The following is a 26,842-nucleotide window of genomic DNA, read 5'->3' on the forward strand; positions in this document are numbered from 1 at the left end:
AGTATACAAGTAAGAATAGGTCCATAACCCCTCTTCCGGTGTTTACATAAAGTTAAAGACACACCTTTGAAGACTTTTTTTTTTTTTTTAACTTCAATGGGTGTTATTTGTTTAGTAAGGAATAAGATGAAATCAATCCTACTCTAGCCTTCTTTGTATCTTGTTTGGATCTGTGCTCCATCATACCCCAAGTTAGTAATTGAAGGTGGGGAAGAAAGGCAAAGAAACATCTAAAGAGGAGGCATCTAATGCCTACAGTTCCAGGTGCTCATTTCTGTAGTCAACCACATCATAAAAGTCAGAAAGAAAGAAACCGCAGTGAACAAAGGGAAAGGAAAAAACAACAGCCTGTTCTCCCCAGCCTCTTTTTACCCCCTTCCTCCTCAGGGTGGGGGGTCACATCCGGGGCCCAGGGCTGGGTACTAGGCTGGTCTACTAAGCAGACAGTTGAGTTTCACTTCCTGTCACCCAGAACTGGGGCAGGAGGTTTTGGGGCACAGTGGGGGATTAGGGTTAGGTAATGAGCAGTGCCCACTTTAGGATTCCCCTTGCAGAACAGGCCCATCAGAAGCCACAAAGACCATTCCTTAGATACTGATGTAGTCCACTAATTTTTAGAGGCTTCCTATCATACTCACCTCTTATTAGTTACAAGGCTAAGGACAGGATGATGGATGGGGCAAGGCTGAAGCACAACGGAGTCTGTCTTGGACTCTTGCTTTAGCCTCCCTAGTAGCTGGGACTAAGTGTGTGTTGCCCTTCCCATCTGTATGTAAATAGTTTTATTTTTCTGTTCTGAGGATTCAACCCAGGGCATTTAACCACTTAGCCACATCCCCAGCACCAACTCCCCCTTTTAAATTATATTTATTTATTTATTTTTAGGTATAGGTGGACACGATTTCTTTATTTTACTTTATGTGATGCTGAGGATTGAACCCAGTGCCTCACACATGCTAGGCGTGCATTCTACCTCTGAGCCGCAATCCCAGCCCACCCATCCCCTTTTTTATAAAATATTTTATTTAGAGATGGGGTCTCCGAGTTGCTTAGGGCCTTGCTAAGTTGCTGAGGCTGTTTGTTTTTGAACTTGTGATCCTCCTGCCTCAGACTTGCCACTGGGATTACAGGCATGTACCACCACACGCATGGTTTATAGTTTTTTTTTTTTTTAACTATTAAAAAGTTTATTTAACAAAAAGTTTAATATGAAAATATACATGACCTGATTTTTAGGTCATAGTTAGTCCCTTTGGAGAGGGGTGATGGATTTCTCTGCTGAATAGTCATTATTTGTACCTGTTCCAAAACTTCTAACATGATGATACTATTTCCTTGTATTACCACCATTCCACTATTGTTCTGTTGCCCATTAGTTGTTCTGTTGCCCATTAGTTGTTCTGTTGCCCATTAGTTCCGATATCCACACATTCATCTATCACAAGATTCTTTTTTTTTTTTTTTTATTTTTTANCTCCCTTACCCTGCCATAAAGAGACATTTTCTGTTCCCTTTGCCTGTGTGGGAAAGAGGGAGGAATAAACTGTTCTTTTCCACTCCTATACAGCCTACCATTGTCACTGCAATCTTTGTAGAAGGTATTGCCATGCAATTATAGTAGTTTCTTTAAAACTTCAGTGCCATTATTTACTGTCCATAAGGACCCAGACCCATCAAACCATATTGTTTTCTCTATGCTGTTTCTTGCTATTATTCTCAGTGTCTTTAGCACTTTTGAAATTCTCTGATCTCCTGGTTCTCAGCATGAGACCATTGACTTACGTTTCTATTTTCAAACCAGATATATGTTAGAATCACTACAACCTGGACCTCATCAGTGACACTTATAAGATCAGGCAAGGTGGGCAGTGACCAAAGGACGAAGATTTAAAAAGGCCTCTGAATGAGGCCTTATTTGAGATATCACTCCTGGGCGGAACTCGATCACACCAACAGAGTGTCATTAAATTTCCAGGTGTCATTAAATTTCCCATGACCATCTCTCTAATCTTTTCTACTCTCTGTGCCCCTCCCTTTTAATTTTTCCTTTTATGGCAGATAAGCTCCTATGTTTCATTGAAAAATCAAGGAGAAGGGTCTGAGGAGAAACCGCGTGGGAGCTTGACTGGACTGGAATTTTATGGGGCTTAGGCAGGAAGGGAAGGGCTTGGGACAGGAAAATGTGTTTTAGAGTCCCTTGTCCCGCTGGAGTTGGTGGAAAGCTGGCTGAACTCCAGGATTGTCCAAGGGGTCCTGCTGATTGACAGGTGGTAGTCAGGAGATCCTGCTAATTGGCAGGTGTTTCCGTGGGGGGCCTGGTTGATGTTTCTTTCCCACACAGGCTGCTTTGTTCTAAGTCACTGCCACCAACCTGACAACACTACCAGTACCTTCCCTTCAGGTACCCTCCAAGTACTTACTTTAGCCTTCTTACCAGTTACCACCTTCTTCTTTTTTTCTTCTTTTTTGTGATACTGGGATTAAACCCAAGGTTTTATGCATGCTAGGCAAGCAGTCATCCACTAAGCTACATCTCCAGCCTTTTTATTTTATTTTAGGACAGGGTCTCACTAAGTTGCTCAGGTTGGCCTTGAACTTGTGATCCTCCTTTCTCAGCTTCCTATGTAACTGGGATTACAGGCTTATACCACTATACCCAGCTCCTTTACTTTTTTTTAAACTGTATTTATTTATTTTTTAGATGTTAATGGACTTTAATTTTATTCATTTAGTTATACACAGTGCTGAAAATCAAACCCAGTGCCTCACACATCCTAGGCAAGCCTTCTACCATTGAGTCATAACCCCAGCCCTCCTTCCCCTTTTTGACTACCTCAGATCTACAGAGGCAGCTATTTGTCTTTTTTAGGTGCTCTGATTCTTTTTTTGTGGGAGTGTGCAGTGTTGAAGATCAAACCCAAGACCTTGAACATGCTAGGCAAGAGCTGTACTATTAGAGCTTCATTCCCATTTTTCTGGTTCTCGATCCTTCCCATTTTGTTGAGTCTACCAGTACCTTATGATTACCTTTCCTGCTGCTTAGTTAGACCTGTATGGCCAACCAATTTGATACTATCTTTTTCATTTTCTTAGTAATTTTGATCTTCTATACTAAGGCAAGGGCTTCTGTTATATTGAATCATACCTATCAACTAGTTTCTTGGCTTCTGTTTCTAGACTGTTGCATGTTGCTAGAGAAAAAGCATAGAAACTAGCAGATTCCATATAATGTTAACTTCTGTCAGATCACAGCTTCTCTACAATACTTTTTTCCAGGTGTCATTAAATTTCCCATGACCATCTCTCTAATCTTTTCTACTCTCTGTGCCCCACCCTTTTAATTTTTCCTTTTATGGCAGATAAGCTCACTATGTTTCATTGAAAAATCAAGGCATGTCATTTCTGTTTCTTTCCTATTCACAGGCAGATTTATTGAATATCAGGTCTAAACCTATTTCCATTTCCTCGCTGCTTAGTTTGTTCCTTAACTACAGTTATTATTCTTAGCATCACCCTGTCTCCTGAGTTGCCTATGCCTTTTTATGGTAGCAAGGGCTAGACCCAGGGATACTCTTAACACTGAGCTACATCCCTAGCCCTTTTCATTTTACTTATATATTTTAAATTTCTAAATATTTATTTATTTATTTTGTTACTGAGGATTGAACCCAGGGGTGCTTAACCACTGAGCCATGTCCCCAGCCCTTTTTATTTTTTATTTTGAGACAGGATCTCACTAAGTTGTTTAGGGCTTCGCTAAGTTGCCAGGACCAGCTTTCAACTTGGGATCCTCCTGCTTCAGCCTTCTGAACTGGTGGGATTACAGGCATGCATCACCACACCTGGCTTCTCTTCATTTTATTTTATTTTTGGTAATGGGGATTGAACTCAGGTACTCGACCACTGAGCCACATCCCGAGCCCTATTTTGTATTTTATTTAGAGACAGGGTCTCACTAAGTTGCTCAGGTTGGCCTTGAACTTGTGATCCTCCTTTCTCAGCTTCCTATGTAACTGGGATTACAGGCTTATACCACTATACCCAGCTCCTTTACTTTTTTTTAAACTGTATTTATTTATTTTTTAGATGTTAATGGACTTTAATTTTATTCATTTAGTTATACACAGTGCTGAAAATCAAACCCAGTGCCTCACACATCCTAGGCAAGCCTTCTACCATTGAGTCATAACCCCAGCCCTCCTTCCCCTTTTTGACTACCTCAGATCTACAGAGGCAGCTATTTGTCTTTTTTAGGTNCTTTTTTTTTTTTTTTTTTTTTTTTTTAATAGTTGTAGGTGGACACAATATCTTTATTTATTTATTTATTTATTTATTTGTTTTATGTGGTGCTGAGGATCGAACCCAGTGCCTCGCACGTGCTAGGCAAGTGCTTTACCACTGAGCCACAACTCCAGCCCAAAGATGTAAATAGTTTTTAAATAAATCTTTTTGAGACCTGTGAGTTGGGTCCCAGGTAGAAGTCAAGGAGATGGGAGAACGGAAAGAAAGCACAGGTGTGGCCCTGAAAAAAACTTCTGAGGTTTAATTTGCTTGACTAAGGTCCTAGTCAGCCAATTGCTGTTTTTATTTTTGTTTTGTTTTTTTAACTAAGGCATGCTGCCTAGTGTTAGAGGTGGTCACTAATATTCACAGAGGTACTGTGGGCATTAAAATAAGGGTTACAGAGGAAGGTAAAGGGGTTGCTGAAGAAAAATAAATAAGGGGATGGAGGAGCACAGAGTCCGGATACCTGAGGAGAGGAAGCTGTGACTCGCCCCTCCCAGGCCAAAAGAGAAACTAGTTTAACAAGATTTAGCCCTGAGGAATTACAGCTACAGAGGAGTGGGGGAGGGAGAACTTTGGGGTTCTTTGAAGAACAATTGAGGCTGCAGGCAGGGCAGACCTGCCAAGGGAGTTACCGTGTGGGCCGGCTGGGATTATAGGCTAGCTATCCCGCTTTAGATCCTCAGGTCCCAGAGACTTGCACGAGGTTGAACAGAATACTAACTGGGTCCGCCCAGATGCCTTCACTCTGCCTTGACCCTAGGGCTCACCGTGAGGAGACTCCTCCGGTAGGCGGCCAGGGCAGGAAGTCACTTCGCCACCGAGTGCCCAGGCTGCCGGGTGCTGCCCGCCCGCCCCAACTCGGCCATGAAAGCCAGCCGCAACCCTGAGGGTGTGGGGACAGGTGACCAAGCCGCAGCGGCCACCGACTTGCAGGCCTCTTTCTTAGGTCTCGATCTAGAGTTAGCTGGGCAGTGAGGGCAAACAGCATGCCAGTTTGACCTCCCCACCTTCTAAGGGTTAGTTGGGGTCTTCCACATGCCTCCAGCAATATTGGTGCACTCAAGTACGTTGCTGGAGTTTGCCGGCCCCGTGTCACCAAGTCTCCTTGGTACCTGGGTCAGGTCAGAGCATGAATAATCTTCCTTTACTTCTGTATCAGCCCCCTCTTTCGGGTGCAATTGGGCCTTGCGCCCCTTTCCCCTCGCATGTCCTAGATGTACAGTTCTGGGATGAGAGAAATTGTGTGTCGGGACCTCTCCCGCTCCCAGCTGATTTACACGCACCAGGCGCTTAAGGGTGATATGGGTGGCAATAAGAATCCAAGGCTTTATTTTATCAACTATCTCAGCTTTAAGTCCCCTCTTCCTTTCCCTCGCCCACGAAATGGTGCACTCTTCCTTTAAGACTAAAATGGTGGCTTGCTACGAACAGGACTCCACTTCCGGTAGGGAGGGGGCGGGACCCCAGTCCGCGCACGCCGGAAGTGGTTTGCGTTTTCAAGATGGCGACTCCCTATGTAACTGACGAGACCGGCGGTGAGTGCGGGACTCGCGGACTCGCTTCTCCCTGGGCTCTCGGGGTAGGGGTTCGTACTTGCAAAGGGGTCTGTGCCCCGCCCATCCCGGGGCCCCTCCTTTGCCCCGCCCCCCGGACCGCCTTCCCCATTCATTCTCTCCTTCGGGGTGTCACCTGCGCCCCCTTCTGGTCTCGTATTTGGGGGGTCTCTGCTTCCGGTCACCCAAACCCTGGGTCTTTCAATGCTCCCTGCTTCAGGACCCTCACGGGCCCTCAGTTTTTCTGCAGCGATTGGAGCTCCTATATCTCTAGTTCTCCAGCCTTATGGACTCCTACACTCTTACTTCCGTCCAATTCCAGCCCCCTGCCTCCCCCGCCTCATGTCTTAGTTATACCTGTTTCCTGTCCTACCCATCCCTGTTTTCATTCTTTTTCTCGAAGCTATATCTACTGAAGACCAATCCATTGCTACCTAGTTTTCCCACTCTCCCTCTCATCTTGATTTGTTGGGTCACTGAGGTCTAGATGTGTGAAGGGAGGAGGAACTTAATATAACTTTCAACTTGAGTTTTTTCCTTGATGGAGCCACCTATCTCTACCTCCCCCGTGATGATAGGGATTGCAGAATCTAAGGTGAGAGAAGGCAAACAGGAAGGTGTCTAGTGACTTCTCCCAAGGTCTTTGGTTGATAGAACCTACTATTCCTTCTGGCTTGAGAAGAATTTTAGCCCGATTATTTGAGATGCCAAATAATGTCTGCTGTGTATGTGAGAAATTGAAAAATAAAGGCTTTCTTCATAGTTTTGTCTTATCCTAGTAATCTTGTCTTTAGAAAAATGTGCATGGTAGTAATATCGACCCAGTGAAGGTGAAATAGGGTAATATATACGAAAGTAGTTCGTAAAATGCTATGTAAGTGCGAGGTGATTATGTTTTTGTAGCCTGTATGGTATATGTGAGTCTTCTGTGTAGGTGACACCGAGCATATGCAGTGGTATGCACAGTGTGTTTTAAAATGTGCCATTCATGCCGCTTGTTCTGCTGCTTTATATGTTTCTTATATCTCAGCCCTCTATCTTATGGTACCTAATGACAACCCAGGTCTCTCTTCTTCAAAGTGATACACCATCTTTGCTTGTGCTGACTGTTCAGTCTTTCTTTAATGTGTTCAACTTCTAATGTATGTTCTGAAAATACTACTTATCATCCAGTCCTTTTTTTCCCCCCTTAATCCTGACTTAATAAAAATCCAGATATCACATCTCCCTTACCCTGCCATAAAGAGACATTTTCTGTTCCCTTTGCCTGTGTGGGAAAGAGGGAGGAATAAACTGTTCTTTTCCACTCCTATACAGCCTACCATTGTCACTGCAATCTTTGTAGAAGGTATTGCCATGCAATTATAGTAGTTTCTTTAAAACTTCAGTGCCATTATTTACTGTCCATAAGGACCCAGACCCATCAAACCATATTGTTTTCTCTATGCTGTTTCTTGCTATTATTCTCAGTGTCTTTAGCACTTTTGAAATTCTCTGATCTCCTGGTTCTCAGCATGAGACCATTGACTTACGTTTCTATTTTCAAACCAGATATATGTTAGAATCACTACAACCTGGACCTCATCAGTGACACTTATAAGATCAGGCAAGGTGGGCAGTGACCAAAGGACGAAGATTTAAAAAGGCCTCTGAATGAGGCCTTATTTGAGATATCACTCCTGGGCGGAACTCGATCACACCAACAGAGTGTCATTAAATTTCCAGGTGTCATTAAATTTCCCATGACCATCTCTCTAATCTTTTCTACTCTCTGTGCCCCTCCCTTTTAATTTTTCCTTTTATGGCAGATAAGCTCCTATGTTTCATTGAAAAATCAAGGAGAAGGGTCTGAGGAGAAACCGCGTGGGAGCTTGACTGGACTGGAATTTTATGGGGCTTAGGCAGGAAGGGAAGGGCTTGGGACAGGAAAATGTGTTTTAGAGTCCCTTGTCCCGCTGGAGTTGGTGGAAAGCTGGCTGAACTCCAGGATTGTCCAAGGGGTCCTGCTGATTGACAGGTGGTAGTCAGGAGATCCTGCTAATTGGCAGGTGTTTCCGTGGGGGGCCTGGTTGATGTTTCTTTCCCACACAGGCTGCTTTGTTCTAAGTCACTGCCACCAACCTGACAACACTACCAGTACCTTCCCTTCAGGTACCCTCCAAGTACTTACTTTAGCCTTCTTACCAGTTACCACCTTCTTCTTTTTTTCTTCTTTTTTGTGATACTGGGATTAAACCCAAGGTTTTATGCATGCTAGGCAAGCAGTCATCCACTAAGCTACATCTCCAGCCTTTTTATTTTATTTTAGGACAGGGTCTCACTAAGTTGCTCAGGTTGGCCTTGAACTTGTGATCCTCCTTTCTCAGCTTCCTATGTAACTGGGATTACAGGCTTATACCACTATACCCAGCTCCTTTACTTTTTTTTAAACTGTATTTATTTATTTTTTAGATGTTAATGGACTTTAATTTTATTCATTTAGTTATACACAGTGCTGAAAATCAAACCCAGTGCCTCACACATCCTAGGCAAGCCTTCTACCATTGAGTCATAACCCCAGCCCTCCTTCCCCTTTTTGACTACCTCAGATCTACAGAGGCAGCTATTTGTCTTTTTTAGGTGCTCTGATTCTTTTTTTGTGGGAGTGTGCAGTGTTGAAGATCAAACCCAAGACCTTGAACATGCTAGGCAAGAGCTGTACTATTAGAGCTTCATTCCCATTTTTCTGGTTCTCGATCCTTCCCATTTTGTTGAGTCTACCAGTACCTTATGATTACCTTTCCTGCTGCTTAGTTAGACCTGTATGGCCAACCAATTTGATACTATCTTTTTCATTTTCTTAGTAATTTTGATCTTCTATACTAAGGCAAGGGCTTCTGTTATATTGAATCATACCTATCAACTAGTTTCTTGGCTTCTGTTTCTAGACTGTTGCATGTTGCTAGAGAAAAAGCATAGAAACTAGCAGATTCCATATAATGTTAACTTCTGTCAGATCACAGCTTCTCTACAATACTTTTTTCCAGGTGTCATTAAATTTCCCATGACCATCTCTCTAATCTTTTCTACTCTCTGTGCCCCACCCTTTTAATTTTTCCTTTTATGGCAGATAAGCTCACTATGTTTCATTGAAAAATCAAGGCATGTCATTTCTGTTTCTTTCCTATTCACAGGCAGATTTATTGAATATCAGGTCTAAACCTATTTCCATTTCCTCGCTGCTTAGTTTGTTCCTTAACTACAGTTATTATTCTTAGCATCACCCTGTCTCCTGAGTTGCCTATGCCTTTTTATGGTAGCAAGGGCTAGACCCAGGGATACTCTTAACACTGAGCTACATCCCTAGCCCTTTTCATTTTACTTATATATTTTAAATTTCTAAATATTTATTTATTTATTTTGTTACTGAGGATTGAACCCAGGGGTGCTTAACCACTGAGCCATGTCCCCAGCCCTTTTTATTTTTTATTTTGAGACAGGATCTCACTAAGTTGTTTAGGGCTTCGCTAAGTTGCCAGGACCAGCTTTCAACTTGGGATCCTCCTGCTTCAGCCTTCTGAACTGGTGGGATTACAGGCATGCATCACCACACCTGGCTTCTCTTCATTTTATTTTATTTTTGGTAATGGGGATTGAACTCAGGTACTCGACCACTGAGCCACATCCCGAGCCCTATTTTGTATTTTATTTAGAGACAGGGTCTCACTGAGTTGCTTCATGCCTCAGTGTTGCTGAGGCTGGCTTTGATCCAGTGATTCTCTTGTCGCAGCCTCCCGAGCTGCTAGGATTACAGGATTGGGCCACTACTCCTGGCTTTTCCATTGGAGACAGGACCTTGCGGAATTGCTTAGGCTGGCCTTGCACTTATTATCTTCCTGCTTCAGTCTTGAGAGTCACTGAGATTATAGGTGTGTGCTAGTCACAATGCTCGCTGTCCATTGGAATTCATCTGACATTTTTCTCATGATTAGATGGGGTTATGTATTTTGGGGATAAGACCATAGAGGCAGAGTGATAATGATGTAGGATCACAGTGAGTTTTTAAATATTGATATTGACCATGGTCATCAGGTAAGGTAGTGGTTGTAAGGCTTCTCTACTGTAGAGTTTCTCTCTACCCTCCTCCTTTCCATTATATTCTTTGGAGGGAAGTCACTTATGCAGCCCAAACATCAAGAGTAGGATATTAGGTTTTTTTCCTTAAGGACAGAGATCATTTGGAATTATTCTGCACAAGAGATTTCTCTCCTTTCTGTTTATTTTTTCAAACATTTATTTATATCAATATTGACATTGATTTTTTATTTTATAATTAGTTTTTTTAATCCAATACTATTTTTATTTTACTGCTTGACTGTTCCAGCCTTTATTTATTGATGCGGGGGATTGAGTTCAAGGCCTTGTGTGTGCTAGGCAAGCACTTTACTGCTGAGCTACATCCCTAACCCTCAACCTTTTAGACATTGGGAACTCTTATTTTTTTAGCTGGCCCTTTTCCTCTTTGATATACAAAGTAAGCTCTCCTTTTGAAGATGTTCCAGGCTCATCATGTATATATTTCCTGCTTCAATTCTAGAATCAGCCATTTCTCCAAGGAATTTTTGTTCATATTTTGGTGGGGGGTGGTACTGGGGATTGAACTCAGAGAGACTCAACCACTGAGCTACATCCCCAGCCCTATTTTGTATTTTATTTAGAGATAGGGTCTCTCTCACTGAGTTGTTTAGCACCTTGCTTTTGCTGAGGCTGGCTTTGAACTCGCTATCCTCCTGCCTCAGTCTCCTGAGCCACTGGGATTACAGGCATGCCCTTTGTTCATTTTACTGAAGAATGATGTTAGAAAGTAGAAACCAAAATTGGAGCACTAGGTCTTTTCATTGCCCTTGTATTTTGAATCATCTTTTCCTTTTTTTTTTTTTAGTAGTACTAGAGATAGAGATTGAACCCCGGGTGTTCTACCACTGAGCTGTGCTCCAGCCCTTTTTATTTATTGTTATTATTATTTTGGTACTGGAGATTGAACTCAGGGGCACTTGAACATTGAGCCACATCCCCAGCCCTATTTTGTATTTTATTTAGAAACAGAGTCTCACTGAGTTGCTTAGCACCTTGCTTTTGCTGAGGCTGGCTTTGAACTCTTGATCCTCCTGTCCCAGCCTCCCAAATTGCTAGGATTACATGCATGAGTCACCAGACTTGGCTTTTTACTTTTCTCATACCATCTGCCACCTCCTCCCTTTTACATCAGTTGTCAAAATATGATTTTTTTTCTTTTTTTGCTTTATTGGGGATTAAACCCAATTGGGGATTGAACACCAGGAAATAATTCCTGGTGTTAAAAAGGGGATTGAGGAGACTGGGGATGTTAGCTTAGTGGGAGATATGGAGATAGCATGCGCAAGGCCCTCAGTTCAATCCCCAGCACTTCAAATAATACTAATAATGATTTTTATTAATCAAAGATAGAAGGAAATTTTCTTTGCCTGATGAAGGTTTTATCTCACAAGGTTAAAGTTTTATCTCACTCTACTACTGAGCTACAGCCCTAGCCCTTTTTTATTTTGAGACAGGCTCTCACAAAGTTTTCCAGGCTGGCCTGAACTTGTGATCCTTCTACCTCAGCCTCCTAAGTTGCAGGGATTACAGGTATGTGCCACTATGCTCAGCTTTAAATATTCTTTCTTTTTTTGGTATTAGGGATTATACCCAGAAGTGTTCTACCACTGGGTTATTTCCCTAGTCCTTTGTATTTTTTATTTTGAGACAGGGTCTTGCTAAATTGCCCAGACAGGCCTCGAATTTGTGATCCTCCTACCTTAGGCTCCTGTGTAACTGAAATTACAAATATGCATTACTGGATCCCTAAGCTGTTTAGCAATTAAATTGAACCACAGGAGGAGGTTATAGGAACCCCAACTGGTGGCCAGTAGGTCAGAAGACTCAAAAGCCTAAACATGCAACTGGATCTGAAGTGAGGAATAATCTGATGAGACTGAGCCCTCAAACTGTGCTACCTTCAGGTACAGAGTGTCTGAATTAAATTGAATTAGAGGAAGTCCAGATGGTATCTGCTGCAGAACTGGTTGCTTGCTTGTTGGTAGGAAGAAATCCCCACACATTTGGAGATCACAGAAGTGATCTATGTTTTGAGCATAGAGTAGAAGAAACAGTTTATTTTTCTCTATATAACTACAGAGGTGCTTATTCCCTTTCTTTCATTCCATCCTATCCCACATAACCCCTGAAACACTCCCAGGATTTCCAGGAACACAGTTGGAAAAATATTGAGATAAACAATGTAGACGCTACAACTGCAAAAAGATCCTAATGTAAGGAAAGTGACACGGTAGAAACCAAACTGTTGTCTGGTAAAAAGCACCATCATGTAAATACGTGATGGAAATAATTCCTGGCTTTAAAAAGGGGATTGAGGAGACTGGGGATGTAGCTTAGTGGGAAATAGCTTACCTAGCATGCACAAGGCCCTCAGTTCAATCCCTAGCACTTCAACTAATACTAATAATGATTTTTATTAATCAAAGATAGAAGGAAATTTTCTTTGCTTGATGAAGGTTTTTGTCTCACAAAGTTAGCATTATACTTAATAGGAAAATATTAGATATATTCTCTTTAAGATAAAAAGGTGGGCTGGAGCACAGCTCAGCAATAGAGCACTTGCCTAGCATGTTTGAGGCCCTGGGTTCAATCCCCAGCACTGCAAAAAAAAAAAGGTCACATACAGAGAAAGAAGTTATGGATGCCCTGAATTTGGGACCTCCTGCCTCAGTCTCTCAAATCAAGGGATTATAGGCATGTGGCACTGTGCCTGGCTAATTTTTTTTTTCTAGTTCTTATTTATTTATTTACTTTTTTCCAGTTTTGGGGTTTGAACCTGGAGCACTCTACCATTTCCCAGCCCCTTTATTTTTTTTTTATTTTTTCTTTTAATATTTATTTAGTTGTAGATGAACAAACAGTATCTTTATTTGTTTTTATGTGGTGCTGAGGATTGAACCCAGTGCCTCACACATACGAGGCAAGCACTTTACCACTGAGCTACTGCCTCAGCCCCTATTTTTTATTTTGAGATAGGGACTCATAAAGTTGCCAAGGCTGGCCTTGAATTTGCTGCCCTTCTGCCTCGGCCTCCTGAGTAGCTAGAATTATATGCATATGCCATGACACCCAGCTTGTTGAAATATTCTTTTATTTCTAGTGGCATTACACTTATTCCTTCTTCAATACTTAGCTCTATGGCCTTGGGAATTCTTCTCATTAATGAAATATTGTGAGAATTAAAATTTAATTAAAGTGGGCTGGGGTTGTGGCTCAGTGGCAGAGTGCTTGCCTCGCACATGTGAGGCATTGGTTCAAGCCTCAGCACCAAATAAAAATAAATAAAACAAAAATAGATATTAAAAATATTTTTAAAAGTTTAAATAAAGCAATGTACATATCTGACACATGTGTCCAAAGCACTCTTTTGTAATTATTACTATTATGTAAGGGTTGGTGTATGGATTAGCAGAGATTATATACCAAGTGTCAAGCATAATAGTTGAGCTATTCTAAGTGCCTGTTAAAATTTTAGTTTCTATTATTCTACAAATATTGCTGTGACCTTTTAAATAAATTGTCTAATCTCTAGTCTCTTTCTATTCCATCTCATCTGACATACTATAAGGTTACTGCTTTTTTTTTTTTGATACCAGAGATTGAATCCAGGGGCCACATCCACAGCTCTTTTTTATATTTTATTAGAAACAGGGGCTTGCTCAGTTGCTCTGGGGCTCACTAAGTGCTAAGGCTTCGTTTGAACTTGTGATCCTCCTGTTTCAGTCTCCTAAATCACTGGGATTACAGGCATGCATCCCCATGCCTAGCTCTATATGTTTTTAATATCTTGCCTTTCACTTAACCTTATGACATTAATTCTCTCTCTCTTTTTTTTTAATGCTGGAAACTGAAGCCAGAGTTGCTTTACCACTGAGCCACACCTTTAGCCCTTACCTTTCTTCTGCCATTGGATTTTTAGATTATTTCCAGAACTTTTGTTTGTCTGCTATGGGGGTGGGGTTGTTTCTGGCAAAAACTAGCAAATCTTTTATGCAGATTCTAAAAGAGCTGTAACACTCTAAAAAAATTTTTTTATAAGAACTTCGTGAATATTTTTGCACATAAATTTTTGCCTATATTTAGGGTTATTGTTTTGTTTTGTGATGTGGTTTGGGAATTGAACCTAGGGCTTAGTGCATGCTTGGCAAGCATTCTACAACTGAGCTGTACTCCCAGCCCCTCATTTAGGGTTATTATCTTAGGATAGATTGCCCAGAAGGATACATTTTGATTTTTTTTTTTAATTGTGAAAATTAATTCATATTTATTTATTTTACACATTTAGCATATCCTTTTAATATCCTTAGTACTTTTTTTTTTTTTTTTTTTGGTACTGGGGATTTAACCCAAGGGCTCTTTATTATTGAACTACATCTCCAGCTCTTTTGGAGGTTATGGTACATGCCTGTAATTCCAGCAACTCAGAAGGCTAAGGTAGAAGGATTGCAAGTTTAAAGCCAGTTTCAGCAACTTGGTGAGGCCCTAAGGATTTGGTGAGACCCTGACTCAGTATAAAACACTAGAAAAATGCTCTAGGGATATGGCTTGGTGGTTTAGCGACACTGAGTTCAAGCTTCAGTACCAAAAAATAAAAATATATAAATACATACATTAATTAAAAGGGCTGAGAAGGTAGCAGTGGTAGAGCAGCCCTGATTCAATCCCTAGTACCAGTGTAAAAGAAAGACTGTAGCCTTGGGAGCCCTTACTCTGAGTTCAATTTTTGATGCAGTTTACTAATTAACTTTGGGCAAGTTATTAAATTTCTCATTTTCTATTAAACTGGAATAATACTTTGGAGTTGTGAAAATGAAATAAGATAATATTTATAAATATTGAATAAAGTATTTGGCAAGTACTCAATAAAAGATTGCTAATGTTATTATTTGGGAGTTAACTTTTGGGAGTTAACTTTCAGATTGATACATGGACTCTTCATGCTACCTGCTTACATTAAGACATGACTCTCTAGTATGAGCACAGACTAGTTTTCATTCTAGTATTTGTCACATATTGTATGTTTGCCTGTACCCTCTGGTGAAACTGGGCTTTATAGGAAAGTAGAACATCAGTGTGATAGTAAGTTTTGGCATCAGACCTGAGTTCAGAATGTAACTACAGCTAGCTACATGCTACCTTTATAAGATCTTGGACTAGTCTTTCTTATTAATACTAGAGATTGATCACAGGACCTTAGGCATTCTAAGCAAGCACTTTACCACTGAGCTATATCCTTAGCACGCCTACATCTTTTGAAACAGGGTCTCCTAGGGCTGGGAATGTAGCTCAGTTGATAGAGTGCTTGCCTCACATGCACAAGGCCCTGGGTTCAATCCCCAGCACCACCCCCCCCAAAAAAAAAGGAAGAAAAGAAACAGGGTCTCCTAAATTGCATAAGATGGCCTTAAATTTGTGATCCTCCTGCCTCACAGTCCCAAATAGCTGGGATTATAGGTGTGTACTACAACATACTACTCAATCTCTGTAAGACTATTTCCTCAACTTGTAAATAATATTTACCCACTGTCTAAACTCAACAAGATAAAGTATATGAAGTTCCTGGTGTAATATAGCTACTCATTAATAAATGCTTATTTGTAATCATTCATAACATACTGTGAGTTTTCTACTGCTATGATTTTGCTTCTTGTTGTTCCTATTTGTTTCTCTTCTTTTCTGCCTGTAAAATATTGGCTGCTTATTTGTTGTTTTTATTATTACTATTACCTAATCTTTAATGTCAATTTCTTAAGGTTTTCCTAGTTTCCTGCTACCTTCCCTCATCAAATGGAGTATGGTTATTTATTCCTTATCTGCATCTGTTAGGTTACTTTTGTTGTTTGTCTTATTTTTTGCTTGCCCAGCTCCCCTTACTTAGAATGTACATTTTTTGAAACTAAGCACCATTTTGCTTGCTCATATTGTTAATCCTAATGGCACTTAGTACAGTACATTTCTCATAGGAAGCTTTCAATAAATGTTTGTCCTTTTTCTTCTTTTTTTTTTCGGTATCAGGGATTAATCCTATGGTGCCACAAACTGAGCACTTTTTATTTTTATTTAGTTATTTTGAGACAGGATCTCACTAAGTTGCTTAGGGCTTTGCTAAATTGCTGAGGCTGGCTTTGAACTCAGAATCCTCCTGCCTCAGCCTCCTGAGTCCCTGGGATTACAACTGTGAGCCACTGCGCCTATTTATCATATTTAATTAATTTGTAGTCTAGCTTCTGACCACCATGCTTTTCCAAAGCTCTATTCTTGGAGATAACCAGGGATTTCCAAATTGCCAGAAACAGTTGACTTTTACTCAGTTCTCCTTGTCCTAGATCTCACTGCAGTATTTAATAGTGTTAATCACTTACTCCCTTAAAATGGTACTTTTAACACTGTTAATCAACTACTGTTACATAAAACTCTTTTGGTCTCCATGGCATTATTCTGTCCTTTTCTATGAATCACTTCATGATTTTAGTACCTTTACTTCCTTGAGAGAAATAATCATGATCATTTTCCAGGGTCATTCCTCCAACTCTGATCTCTTTTTTGGAAACCACCTCTAGCTAGGTCTTATCATTGGCCGGAGATCATCCTCAGGCTCATCAACACATCTTTACCAGTCACTTTCTCTAGTCCCTTGGAGTTCTCCCAAGCCTTGCAATGTTGTCTCTGTACTGTCTTCCTGCGACCCCTCAAACAAGGCCCTTTTTGGATTAAGAGTTTTTATTACTAATAGGTTTAAGGAAAACAGGTTGAAAATTATAAAACAATAGATGTGGGAAATGACAAAGTTTAAAAAACAGAGTAGCAGTCCCTAATCTGTACTTTCTGATTCTCTCAAAAATGTTATCTGAAAGTCCTGATATTCTGCCCTTGGTTTTTATTTCTAGGGGTGGGAATCGCCAAACCTCTCCCTTCTTTTTGACTTCACCCTTGGATACCATCAAGGCCAGAGGATGGAACCAAGATAACATAAAATAGGTGCTCCTATGTGATAATGAGCTATTTGTATCTCAGAGGGCTTCCACACAGGATGGCCATTCAAGAAGCTCTGCCCTGCTTTCCTCACAATCTATCTTTACTTCTCTTAATTCTTCAACTATGCAATAGTGCCCCTTTGTCAGAAGTTTTGTTTTCTATGGTTTCAGTTAACTGTGATCAATTCAAGTGCAAAAATACAGTATAGTACAATAAGATATTTTGAGAGAGTAATAGAGACCACGTTTAAATAACTTATTATGGTATATTGTTATAGTTATATTTTATTAGTTATTGTTAATTTCTTACTGTGCCTAATTTATAAATTAAGCTTTGGCATAAATATTTATAATTAGGATAAAACAGTATACAGGGTGAGTATCCCTTATCCAAAATGCTTGGGACCAGAAGTGTTTTGGATTTTGGATGTTTTTAGATTTTGGAATATTTGCATATACATAGTGAAATATCTTGGGATAGAATCCAATTCTAAACACAGCATTTATTTATGTTTCAGATATACCCTACATACACAGCCTGAAGGAAATTTAATATAATATTTTAAGCATAACTGCATTTTGACTGTGATCTATCACATGTGATCGGGTGTGGAATTTTCTGCTTGTGGCATCATGTCAGCAATCAAAAAGTTTCAGATTTAGAGCATTTCAGAGTTTGGATTTTTGGATTAGGGATGCTCAACCTGTGTATAGGGTTTGGTATTATCTGCAGTTTCAAGCATCCAGTGTGGATCTTGAAATATATCCCCCTCTGATAAAAGGGGCCTGCTATAAACTCTATGCATTTGACTTCAATATTTCTAGTATTCAATATTACTACTATTATCCCTTTCTCCCTGATTCCATGTAAAACATTGATTGTCTAGAAGTGAGTTAGTTATTTTCACAAAGTTTTCCTTTCTGGACTTTGTATATGTCAGTGGTTTTTATTCTTCCCACTTTCCACATTCAAGAGTGATATTGTAATTAGTTTGTGTCCTCATTTATTATCTTCCTCACAGGAATGTATGCTATAAGCAGGCAAGAATCTTGCTTGCTTTATTCATTATTGTATCTCTAGCTTCTGTTACAGTGCCTGGCACAACAGTAAGTGCTCAATAAACATTTAAAATCCATGTGTGAATAAGTGTTATTACCATATGCCCTATTTACCCAAAAATATGGGGTGAAAAAAAGATAATATATATGAAAGGCATCAAATTAAATTCATTGTAACACTATTTTTATTATTTCCTCTCCAATTCAAATCTTAGCAGTCTTTGCATCTTGTTCATTTATCCTTCGTAATGGATTTTTCTTTTCATTTTCCTTTTAATGCCACAAAGACTATCCCAGTTAGGTCTTCTTTTGTTACAGCTATTGTTTTCATTTTCTCCACTTTAAGTTTATTGTATAGTCACCCCTTCACATTCATGGGTTCTGCATCTACAGATTCAACCAACCTCAGATTGAAAATATTCATGGCTGGGTGTGGCATATACTTGTAATCCCAGCTACTAGGGATGCTGAGACAGGAGGATTGCTTGAGCCCAGGAATTTGGGATCAGCATGGGCAACAGAGCAAGATCCATCTCTTAAAAAAAAAAAAAAAAGTTTTTTTTTTTTTTTTTTTTTTGTGTGTGTGTGTGTGTCTCTACTGAACACGTCACTACTCTTGATTTTCTTGTAATTATTCCCTGAACAATGTAGTTTACAAGAATTTATATATCATTACATTGTATTAGGTATTATAAATAATTCAGAGATAATTCGAGTATATGGGAGGATTTGAAAAGGTTATATGCAAACATTATGCCATTTTGTATAAGAGACTTAAGCACCTGAGGATTTGGTGTCCTGAGGTGTCCTGGAAACATTCCCCCACAGATGCTGAGGGATGACTACACTATATTTTCAAATTCTTTTTTTTTTTTTTTTTTGGTACTGGGGATTGAGCCCAGAAGAATTTTACCATTCAGCCATATCCACAGACTTTTTAATTTTTTATTTTGAGATAGGGTCTGTCTATGTTGCTTAGGGTCTTAGTAAGTTGCCGAGGCTGGTCTTGAGTTTGCAATTCTCCTGCCTCAGCCTCCCGAGTCACTGGGATTAAAGGTGGGCTGGGATTACAGCACTGTGCCCAACTCAGGTTAGACTTAAAAGCATAGCTTTAAGCAGATCACCTGTACTCCATTATAGGTCTTTGGTGTTCTCCTGCAATCTAAGGCTTAAATCCCAAATGCAGTAGAGATTGGAGATCTTTCATATACTCACTAGTTTATTCTAGTTTCTTTTCTCATTATATATACCTTTTTGTCCAAAATTTGGGGCTGGGGATGTGGCTCAGGCGGTAGCGCGCTGGCCTGGCATGTGTGCGGCCCGGGTTTGATTCTTAGCACCACGTACAAACAAAAATGTTGTGTCCGCCGAAAAAAAATTAAAAATAAATATTAAAAAAATTCTCTCTCTCTCTCTCTCCCCTCTCTCTTTAAAAAAATATGCTGGATTCTTGCTATTTCATGATATACTTAAACTTTCACATTTATTAATTCAACCAACATTTACTGTCTTCCATGAGCCAAGCTCTTCGCTACAGAGTTAAAAGACAAAGTCCTTGCATTCAAACAAGCAAACAATTACATTAAACATTAGATCATGATAAAGGCTGAAATAGGTGTTATGTGTGCATGAAGGGCAGCTTCTAACTTGGCTTGTGTTGGGAAGCTCAGGGAAGGCTGCAGTGGAGTGAATTCACTTAAAGACCAGTAAGAATTAGCTAACATAAGAAATAAGGAAAAGGGAAATAAAGCAAAAAGACATAGAGAGTAGAGGCACAGTTCTGGGTGAGATTTGTGACTATTTCTGTGGCTAGAGTAGAAAGCGAGTGGCTGCCTGTGTGTTAGGAGGCTGGAGACTAGCAGGAGCTAGGTCAAGAGGACCTTCTGTATGTGACTCCATGTAAGTACCCAGAGGGAAATAGGAATCCAGGAAGAATTTTAAGTAAAGGTTCAAATATTTTTTGCCCCTTTGCTCTTGTTCCTTTACCTTTCTCTTTTTTTCTCAACTCTGCTTTCACCTTTACTTGTCTAAATCCTGCTCATTTTCCAAGGATCACAATAGGTGCTGTGTCTCTAATCTTTATGAATTATTTGGTCAAGATAATTTTGCTGTCCTTAGTGTACCATAATTCTCTAAGCCACCTAAAATTACATATTTAAGAAATCCACAATATGTCAGCAACATTAAAGGGAATATTTTAAAAGAAAAAAAAAATTTCTTTTGTCCTGGATATTGACTCCAGGGGCACTTTAGCACTGAGCTATATCCCTGGTCCTTTAAAATTTTTTTATTTTGAGACAGGATCTCGCGTGTGTGTGTGTGTGTGTGTGTGTGTGTGTTGCTGAGGATTGAACCCAGGGCCCTGTGCATGCAAGGCAAGCACTCTACCCACTGGACCATAGCCCCAGCCAAGACAGGGTCTCTTTACATTGCTGAGACTGGCCCAAATTTGCAATCCTCCTACCTCATCCTTCCATTTTGTGGGATTATAGATGTGCTCCACCATGCTCAGCAAAATAAAGTATTTGTAATTTTATTACCCTAACATAACATTTTCATTATTGCATATCCTTTTCTAAATTTACAAATATTCATAACATTTAATTGTTGAAATCATGGGTGGCCAGGCTCCGAGGTGCATGCCTGTAATCCCAGTGGCTCTGGAGGACCACAAGTTAAAAGCTAGCTTCAGTGATTCAGCAAGGCCCTAAGCAACCTTGTCTCTAAATAAAATATAAAAAAAGGACTGGGGATGTGGTTCAGTGGTTAAGTGCCCATGGGTTCAACCCCTGGTACAAAAAAAAAAAAAAAAATCATGGTATATGTATAATTTTCTTATATTTTCTATTAGATCACATCATAAGATTTTTTGAAAAATTTTATCATTGTGTGTGGGGGGTGGGTAGGTATCTGAATTTGATGCCAGGGGTGCTTTACCAGTGAGCTACATTCCCAGCTCTTTCTTTTATTTTTAATTTTTTTTTTTTTTTTTTTTTTACTTTTTGAGACAGGTCTTGCTAAATTGCTGAGGTTGGCCTTGAATTTGTGATCCTCCTGCCCCAGCTTCCTTGAGTACCTGGGATTATAGGTGTGTGCCATGGTGCCTGGCTTCTGTCATCATTTAAACATATATACTATGTATATTTAGCCATTCTTATAAAATTGGATGTAAATTTTGGTTTTAATTTTTATTCATAGATAATGCCATAAGTTTTACGTAATTATATTTTCCTCTTTCTTTGTATTTTTTCCTCTTGGAACTATTCCTTTATGTTAATTCTTAACAGTAGGATTACTAGAAATGTATTGAGTTATTTTTGATTTCTAACTTGCTTACCTCTCCTCTAGTCAGTGAATCACCAAGTATGGTTGATCCTTTGATAATGCATTAGCATCAGTGTCTTCTTTGAGTTCTTTTTTAGCCAATTCTGCCTCTTCATGCCAAGATTACTACAGTCTTAGGAGGCTGAGGCAGGAGGATTGCAGATTTAAGTCCAGCCTGAGTAATTTAGAGAGACCCTGTCTCAAAAAATACTAAGGGCTGTGTCTATAGCTCAGGGGTAGAGTGCCCCGAGGTCAATCCCCAGTAACCAGGGTGGGGATGGGGGAGGAGAAAAAGATTATTGCAGTCTTTTTTCTAACTGGTTTCCTTAGACTCCAGTGTTTTTCTTTTCCAATTTACCTTCTCATCATGCCGGATTAACTGGTCTAAAACACTGTTTTGAATAAAGGATTTATTCATATCCAAGGCTTTACAAAAATGCTTTGGATAAAGGATTCATTCATTTGACAAGTGTTTAGTGAATGCATGCCATGTGCCACATATTAAACTCCTTAACTGGCATTCAAGATCTGAACATTGGCCTTTCACTATACCAGTCCTTTCTTTGGCTCAGCCAGACTCCTCTACTTGCCATCTCCTGAAAATGCCATCTGTATTCTCACATCTGAGTTTTTGTTTTAGAATGGACTTCTGTTTCCGATCCATTCTGTCTGCTTTCTCATTTCCTATAGTTTGACCCTTTCTTCAGAGCCCACACTAGTCTTAGTCCTTTCATGAAGCTTTTCAGGTTTTTTTTTTTTTTTATTCTTGTGTCTAACTATCACTCCTGACCAAAAAATATCCTCCGTATTTCTTTTACTCATCTGATAAAGTCCAAATTCCTTGACCTTGTTTCTAAGACCTAAGATCTGGCCCCATTTCCCTTTTTCTTGCTACTGGGGATTGAATCCAGAGTGCTTAACCAACTGAATCATGTCCTCAGCCCTTTTTAATTTTTATTTTGAGCCAGGGTCTCACTAAGTTGCTTAGCTAGCTAAATTGCTGAGGCTAGTCTTGAACTTGTAATCTTCCTGTGTCAACCTCCTGAGTTGCCTGGATTATAGGCATGTGTCTGATCTGGTCTGGCCTGGCCCGATTTTTCATTCCCAGCCTGACTACTGCTTTTTTCTTTTTTGGGGGTACTTGGGGTTGAACCCAGGGATGTTTTACCACTGAGCACTAAATTACATTCCCCAATCCTTTTTTTTTTTTTTTTTTCTTATTTTGAGATAGGGTCTAAATTGCTTAGGGCCTCCCTAATTACTGAAGCTGGCCTTGAATTTGGAATCCTCCTGCCTCAACCTCCCAAGTCCCTGAGATTACAGGTGTATACCACTACATTTAGCTGATATTTGCATTTTGAAAAAAAAATCAATTAATGGAAAAATACATAATCCTCATAGGAGGTCCTAGATTTGATTTTTCTGCCGTAATCCCAGCAGCTTGGGAGGTGGAGACAGTGAATTCACCAGCTCAGCAATTTATCGAGGTGCTAAGAAACTCAGTGAGACCCTGTCTCTAATTTAAAGAATACAGAATAGGGTTAGGGATGTGACTCAGTGATCGAGTGCCCCTGAGTTCAATCCCTGGTACCCCCCACCAAAAAAAGTACTACAGTTTTTTTTTTTTTTTTAAAACGAGTAATTATATATATAATTTTAAAAAATGGTTTTGCCATTTCTCTTTTTCCAGGTTATCCCTATTAAAGTAAACAACATTAAAGGCTTGGTATGTGTCCTTCCACACTTTTCTCTTTGTCCTCATACACAGACAACATAGAATTTCTGTTTTGGTGCTGGGAATCAAACCCAGGGCTACATCCATGCTAAGAAGCGCTCTACTACTAAGCTACACCTCCCGCCCTTTTTTTAGACAGGGTCTTGCTGTGTTGCCCAGGTTATTCTCAGACGCCTGGGCTCAAGCAATCTTCTTGCTTCAGCCTTCTGAATATTGGGATTACAGGCATGACCTGTGTTCATAGACCTTTAAGTCCTGCCTCATGCTTCACCAAAAATGGGACCCATACTTTCTACCAGAGGTTCTGAAAGTGTTCTCCATGACTCTTGGAGATGGGGGTGGTGCAGGGGCCTTAAAAACCCTTTTAGGAATTCTGTAAGCAAAAACATTTTCACAGCTGGGTGTGGTGGTGCTTGCCTATAATCCCAGCAGCTGAGGAGGCTGAAGCAGGTGTTTCCCAAATTCAAGGCCAGCCTCAGCCATTTAGCAGCCCCTGTCTTACAAAATAAACAAAACAAAAACCTGTCAGATATATTTGACAGTCATTCTTTTGAAAATGAAGGAAGGAAGCAAGCCTGTCATTTCAGACGAGATCGTGAGATCGGGCATGTTCAGGGTGGTATGGCCGTAGACAAGCCTGTCATTTCAAGGAAAACAACTGACAATATTTATTATCAATGATAAAATTCAAACCCTCCAAAATTAGAAAATTAGAAGTTTGGGAAACTTTAGCCACTGTGAAATTTACAACTTCCTAGTGCTTACAGACTTTTCTGAGGAAATTAGTGCATTTTTTTGAATTGTAACATAAATAAATACATAACATTGTAAAATAAGACTATAAAGAGAGCTGGGCATAGTGATGCCAGCCTGTAATCCCAGTTCCTCAAGAGGTAGAGGTAGGACCATTGCAAGTTTGAGGCCAGCCTAGGCAATTTATCAAGACCGTATCTCAAAAAATAAAAAAAATGGCTGGAGATGTAGGTCAGTAGTATAATGCCTCTGGGTTCAATGCCCAGTACCAAGGGTTGGGGATGTAGCTAGCTCAGTGGTGGAATACTTGCTAGCTTGTATGAGGCGCTGGGTAAAGGGTTCCTAAAGTAAAAAGGTTTAAGGACCTCTACACATTATCCTACAATTCACTTTTTCACTTAGTGTACCATACACACTATTCAATGGTAGTACATTTATATTTAACATCCCCCCCTTTTTTTTGAACTGCTGAGGGGATGCTATAGCACCTGGCAGCTATATCTAACATTCTTTTTAACAACAGTATGGTGTTCTGTTGTGTGGACGAACCAAAGCCATTTAATCATTCATCTGTTGATCACCACTTAAGTTACTTTCAGCTTTTTGCTAATTCAATAATTATCAACAAGTATCCTTTATGTATACTCTTGTGTACTTGGTGCTTTTCTTTGATGTCCTCTTACAATTGTTTTGTGTTTCTTTCTCTTTTTTTTTTTAAGCTGAAGATTGAAACCAGGGATGCTTTACCACTGAGCCACATTCCCAGCAGCCCTTTTCATTTTTTTAAATTTTGAGACAGGGTCTTGCTAAATTGCAGAGTCTGACCTTGAACTTGTGATCTTTTTGCCTCAGCCTCCAGAGTTGCTGAGATTATAGGCATGTGCTACTGCACTCAGTTTTTGATGGAGTCTCACTATGTTGCCCAAACTGGTGAATAATTGGGTCTATGCCTATCCTCTCTTGCCAACTAAATTATAAAAAAAGCTCCTTGAGGGCAAGGGTGGTATGTTGTATAGTGCATAGTTACTCAGTAAATAATGATGACAGGGATTAGGGTTGATAGAAGAAAATATAACTTAGCAGTTTGCATTTGGTAGACAAGATAGGTGCTAAGGGAAATGCACATTTACGCATTCTTTCATCTTAGAAAATAAGAAAGAATAACTCTCCACCTTAATCTCTCTCATTTCAGGCAAGTACATCGCCTCAACACAGCGACCTGACGGGACCTGGCGCAAGCAGCGGAGGGTGAAAGAAGGCTATGTGCCCCAGGAGGAGGTCCCAGTGTGCGTGGTTAGGCTTGAGAAGGGCTAGTTAATGGGGTCCTTCCAGAAGTATAAATTATGTGTGCCCATAAATTCAGGGATGACTCTCCAGTACCCCAAGGAAATGGAAGGAAGGGCACTGGAGAAAGGAGAGCAAGGTGCTGGGTGGGGTCTCAGATGACTGAGGGTTACATGTGACTAGTCTTGATTCTATGACCTCTGATAATCAGAACCTCCAAATGCCAGTCACAATTTCAGATCCTTGGCACCCTCCAACAGCCTCTCCTGCAGAGCTAGGCAAAGTGGGGGAGGCACCTAAAGAGAGGAGGGAATTGGGAATGTTATGAGAGTGAAGTGATTTGGAAGATTAAGAATCAAAAAGTCAGTGATTCTTAGAAATTTGTTGACTTCTTTTGTTTTCTGCAGGTATGAAAATAAATATGTGAAGTTTTTCAAGAGTAAACCAGAGCTGCCTCCAGGGCTGAGCCCTGAGGCCACCACTCCTGTTACCCCATCTAGACCTGAAGGTGGTGAACCAGGCCTCTCCAAGACAGCCAAACGCAACCTGAAGCGAAAGGAGAAGAGGCGGCAACAGCAAGAGAAAGGAGAGGCAGAGGCCTTGAGCCGGACTCTTGACAAGGTGTCCCTGGGAGAGACAGCCCAACTCCCCAGTGCTCCACAAGGCTCCCACTCAGCCTCAACAGCTGCTTCTGACCCACCTGATTCAGCTGCCACCACTGAGAAAGCCAAGAAGATAAAGAACCTAAAGAAAAAGCTTCGGCAGGTGGAAGAGCTGCAACAGCGGATCCAGGCTGGAGAAGTCAGTCAGCCCAGCAAAGAGCAGCTGGAGAAGCTAGCAAGGAGGAGGGCGCTGGAGGAGGAGCTAGAGGACTTGGAGTTAGGCCTGTGAGGCCTTTGGGAATAGGGAATGGACTGCAGAACAAACCGTGGGGCTCTCTGGGGTCCAGGGAAGTGTGGGCAGCAGCGGTCAGGAGGGGAACCCCTCATACTGACTCACTTCCACCTCTCGCTGCCCAACTCTGCCCTCCAGAGCCTAGCCTCTCCCTCATTCCTTCCCTTTTCTTCCAACTCCTAATTTTGGGACTTTCTCCCTCTCATTCCCAGTGTTCAAAATCTCAGTGTCTACCCCAGGTACCTTTGCTGCTGATTTGGGTGTCTTGTTTAAAAGAAAATCAGGTGGGTGGGACTCTCTTGGAGAACTGAGGTGGAGGGTAGAGGGAGTACGCCCAAATCTTGGAGTCTTGGTTCCTGTTCACAGTGTTTGAGTTATTTCCCTGTCTATCCTAATATCTCTCTCTTCCCCCACCCCACTTTGTCTCTTTCTCTCTCTCTCTGTTTTTCTTTTTTTAAAGAACAAGAATAAACTCAAGTAGACATGTCTGGCTTTGTCTCTTTCTTTCTTTCTTTTTTTGTGGTGCTGGGGATTGAACCCAGGCCTTGTGCATAGAAGGCAAGTACTCTACTAACTGAGCTGTATCCCCAGCCCTAGGCTTTATCTCTTTGTTTTATCCCATAAATTTGGCCCAGAAATACACATGTTGGGAGTAATATTTCTTTTAATTTTAAAAAATTATGAGTGTATTACCAAATTATTTATTTTTATTTTTTAAAGAGAGAGAGGGAGAGAGAGAATTTTTAATATTTATTTTTTTAGTTATCGGCAGACACAACATCTTTGTATGTGGTGCTGAGGATCGAACCCGGGCCGCACGCATGCCAGGCAAGCGCACTACTGCTTGAGCCACATCCCCAGCC

At 40.5% G+C, this 26,842-nt stretch overlaps 1 protein-coding gene across 1 annotated transcript; it reads left to right on the forward strand.

Annotated features, from left to right (window-relative positions):
- Nucleotides 1-5,701: 5,701 nt before the first annotated feature.
- Pym1 (PYM homolog 1, exon junction complex associated factor) lies at nucleotides 5,702-26,467 on the forward strand. The gene is made up of 3 exons (XM_015483253.2): nucleotides 5,702-5,822; nucleotides 24,994-25,087; nucleotides 25,493-26,467. The coding sequence occupies exons 1-3, from the start codon at nucleotides 5,789-5,791 to the stop codon at nucleotides 25,974-25,976; spliced, it is 612 nt and encodes a 203-aa protein (XP_015338739.1). The 5' UTR covers nucleotides 5,702-5,788; the 3' UTR covers nucleotides 25,977-26,467.
- Nucleotides 26,468-26,842: the final 375 nt, after the last annotated feature.

This window comes from Marmota marmota, unplaced genomic scaffold (assembly GCF_001458135.2).
Source record: "Marmota marmota marmota unplaced genomic scaffold, marMar, whole genome shotgun sequence".
In the NCBI taxonomy this organism is placed as follows: domain Eukaryota; kingdom Metazoa; phylum Chordata; class Mammalia; order Rodentia; family Sciuridae; genus Marmota; species Marmota marmota.

Bases quoted from the DNA above. Each gene is read 5' to 3' on its own strand.
- Pym1 (XM_015483253.2), top strand. From the start codon at position 5,789: ATGGCGACTCCCTATGTAACTGACGAGACCGGCG. The intron at 5,823-24,993 runs GTGAGTGCGGGA...CTCTCATTTCAG, and splicing joins TGTAACTGACGAGACCGGCG to GCAAGTACATCGCCTCAACA. The intron at 25,088-25,492 runs GTGCGTGGTTAG...TGTTTTCTGCAG, and splicing joins CCCCAGGAGGAGGTCCCAGT to GTATGAAAATAAATATGTGA.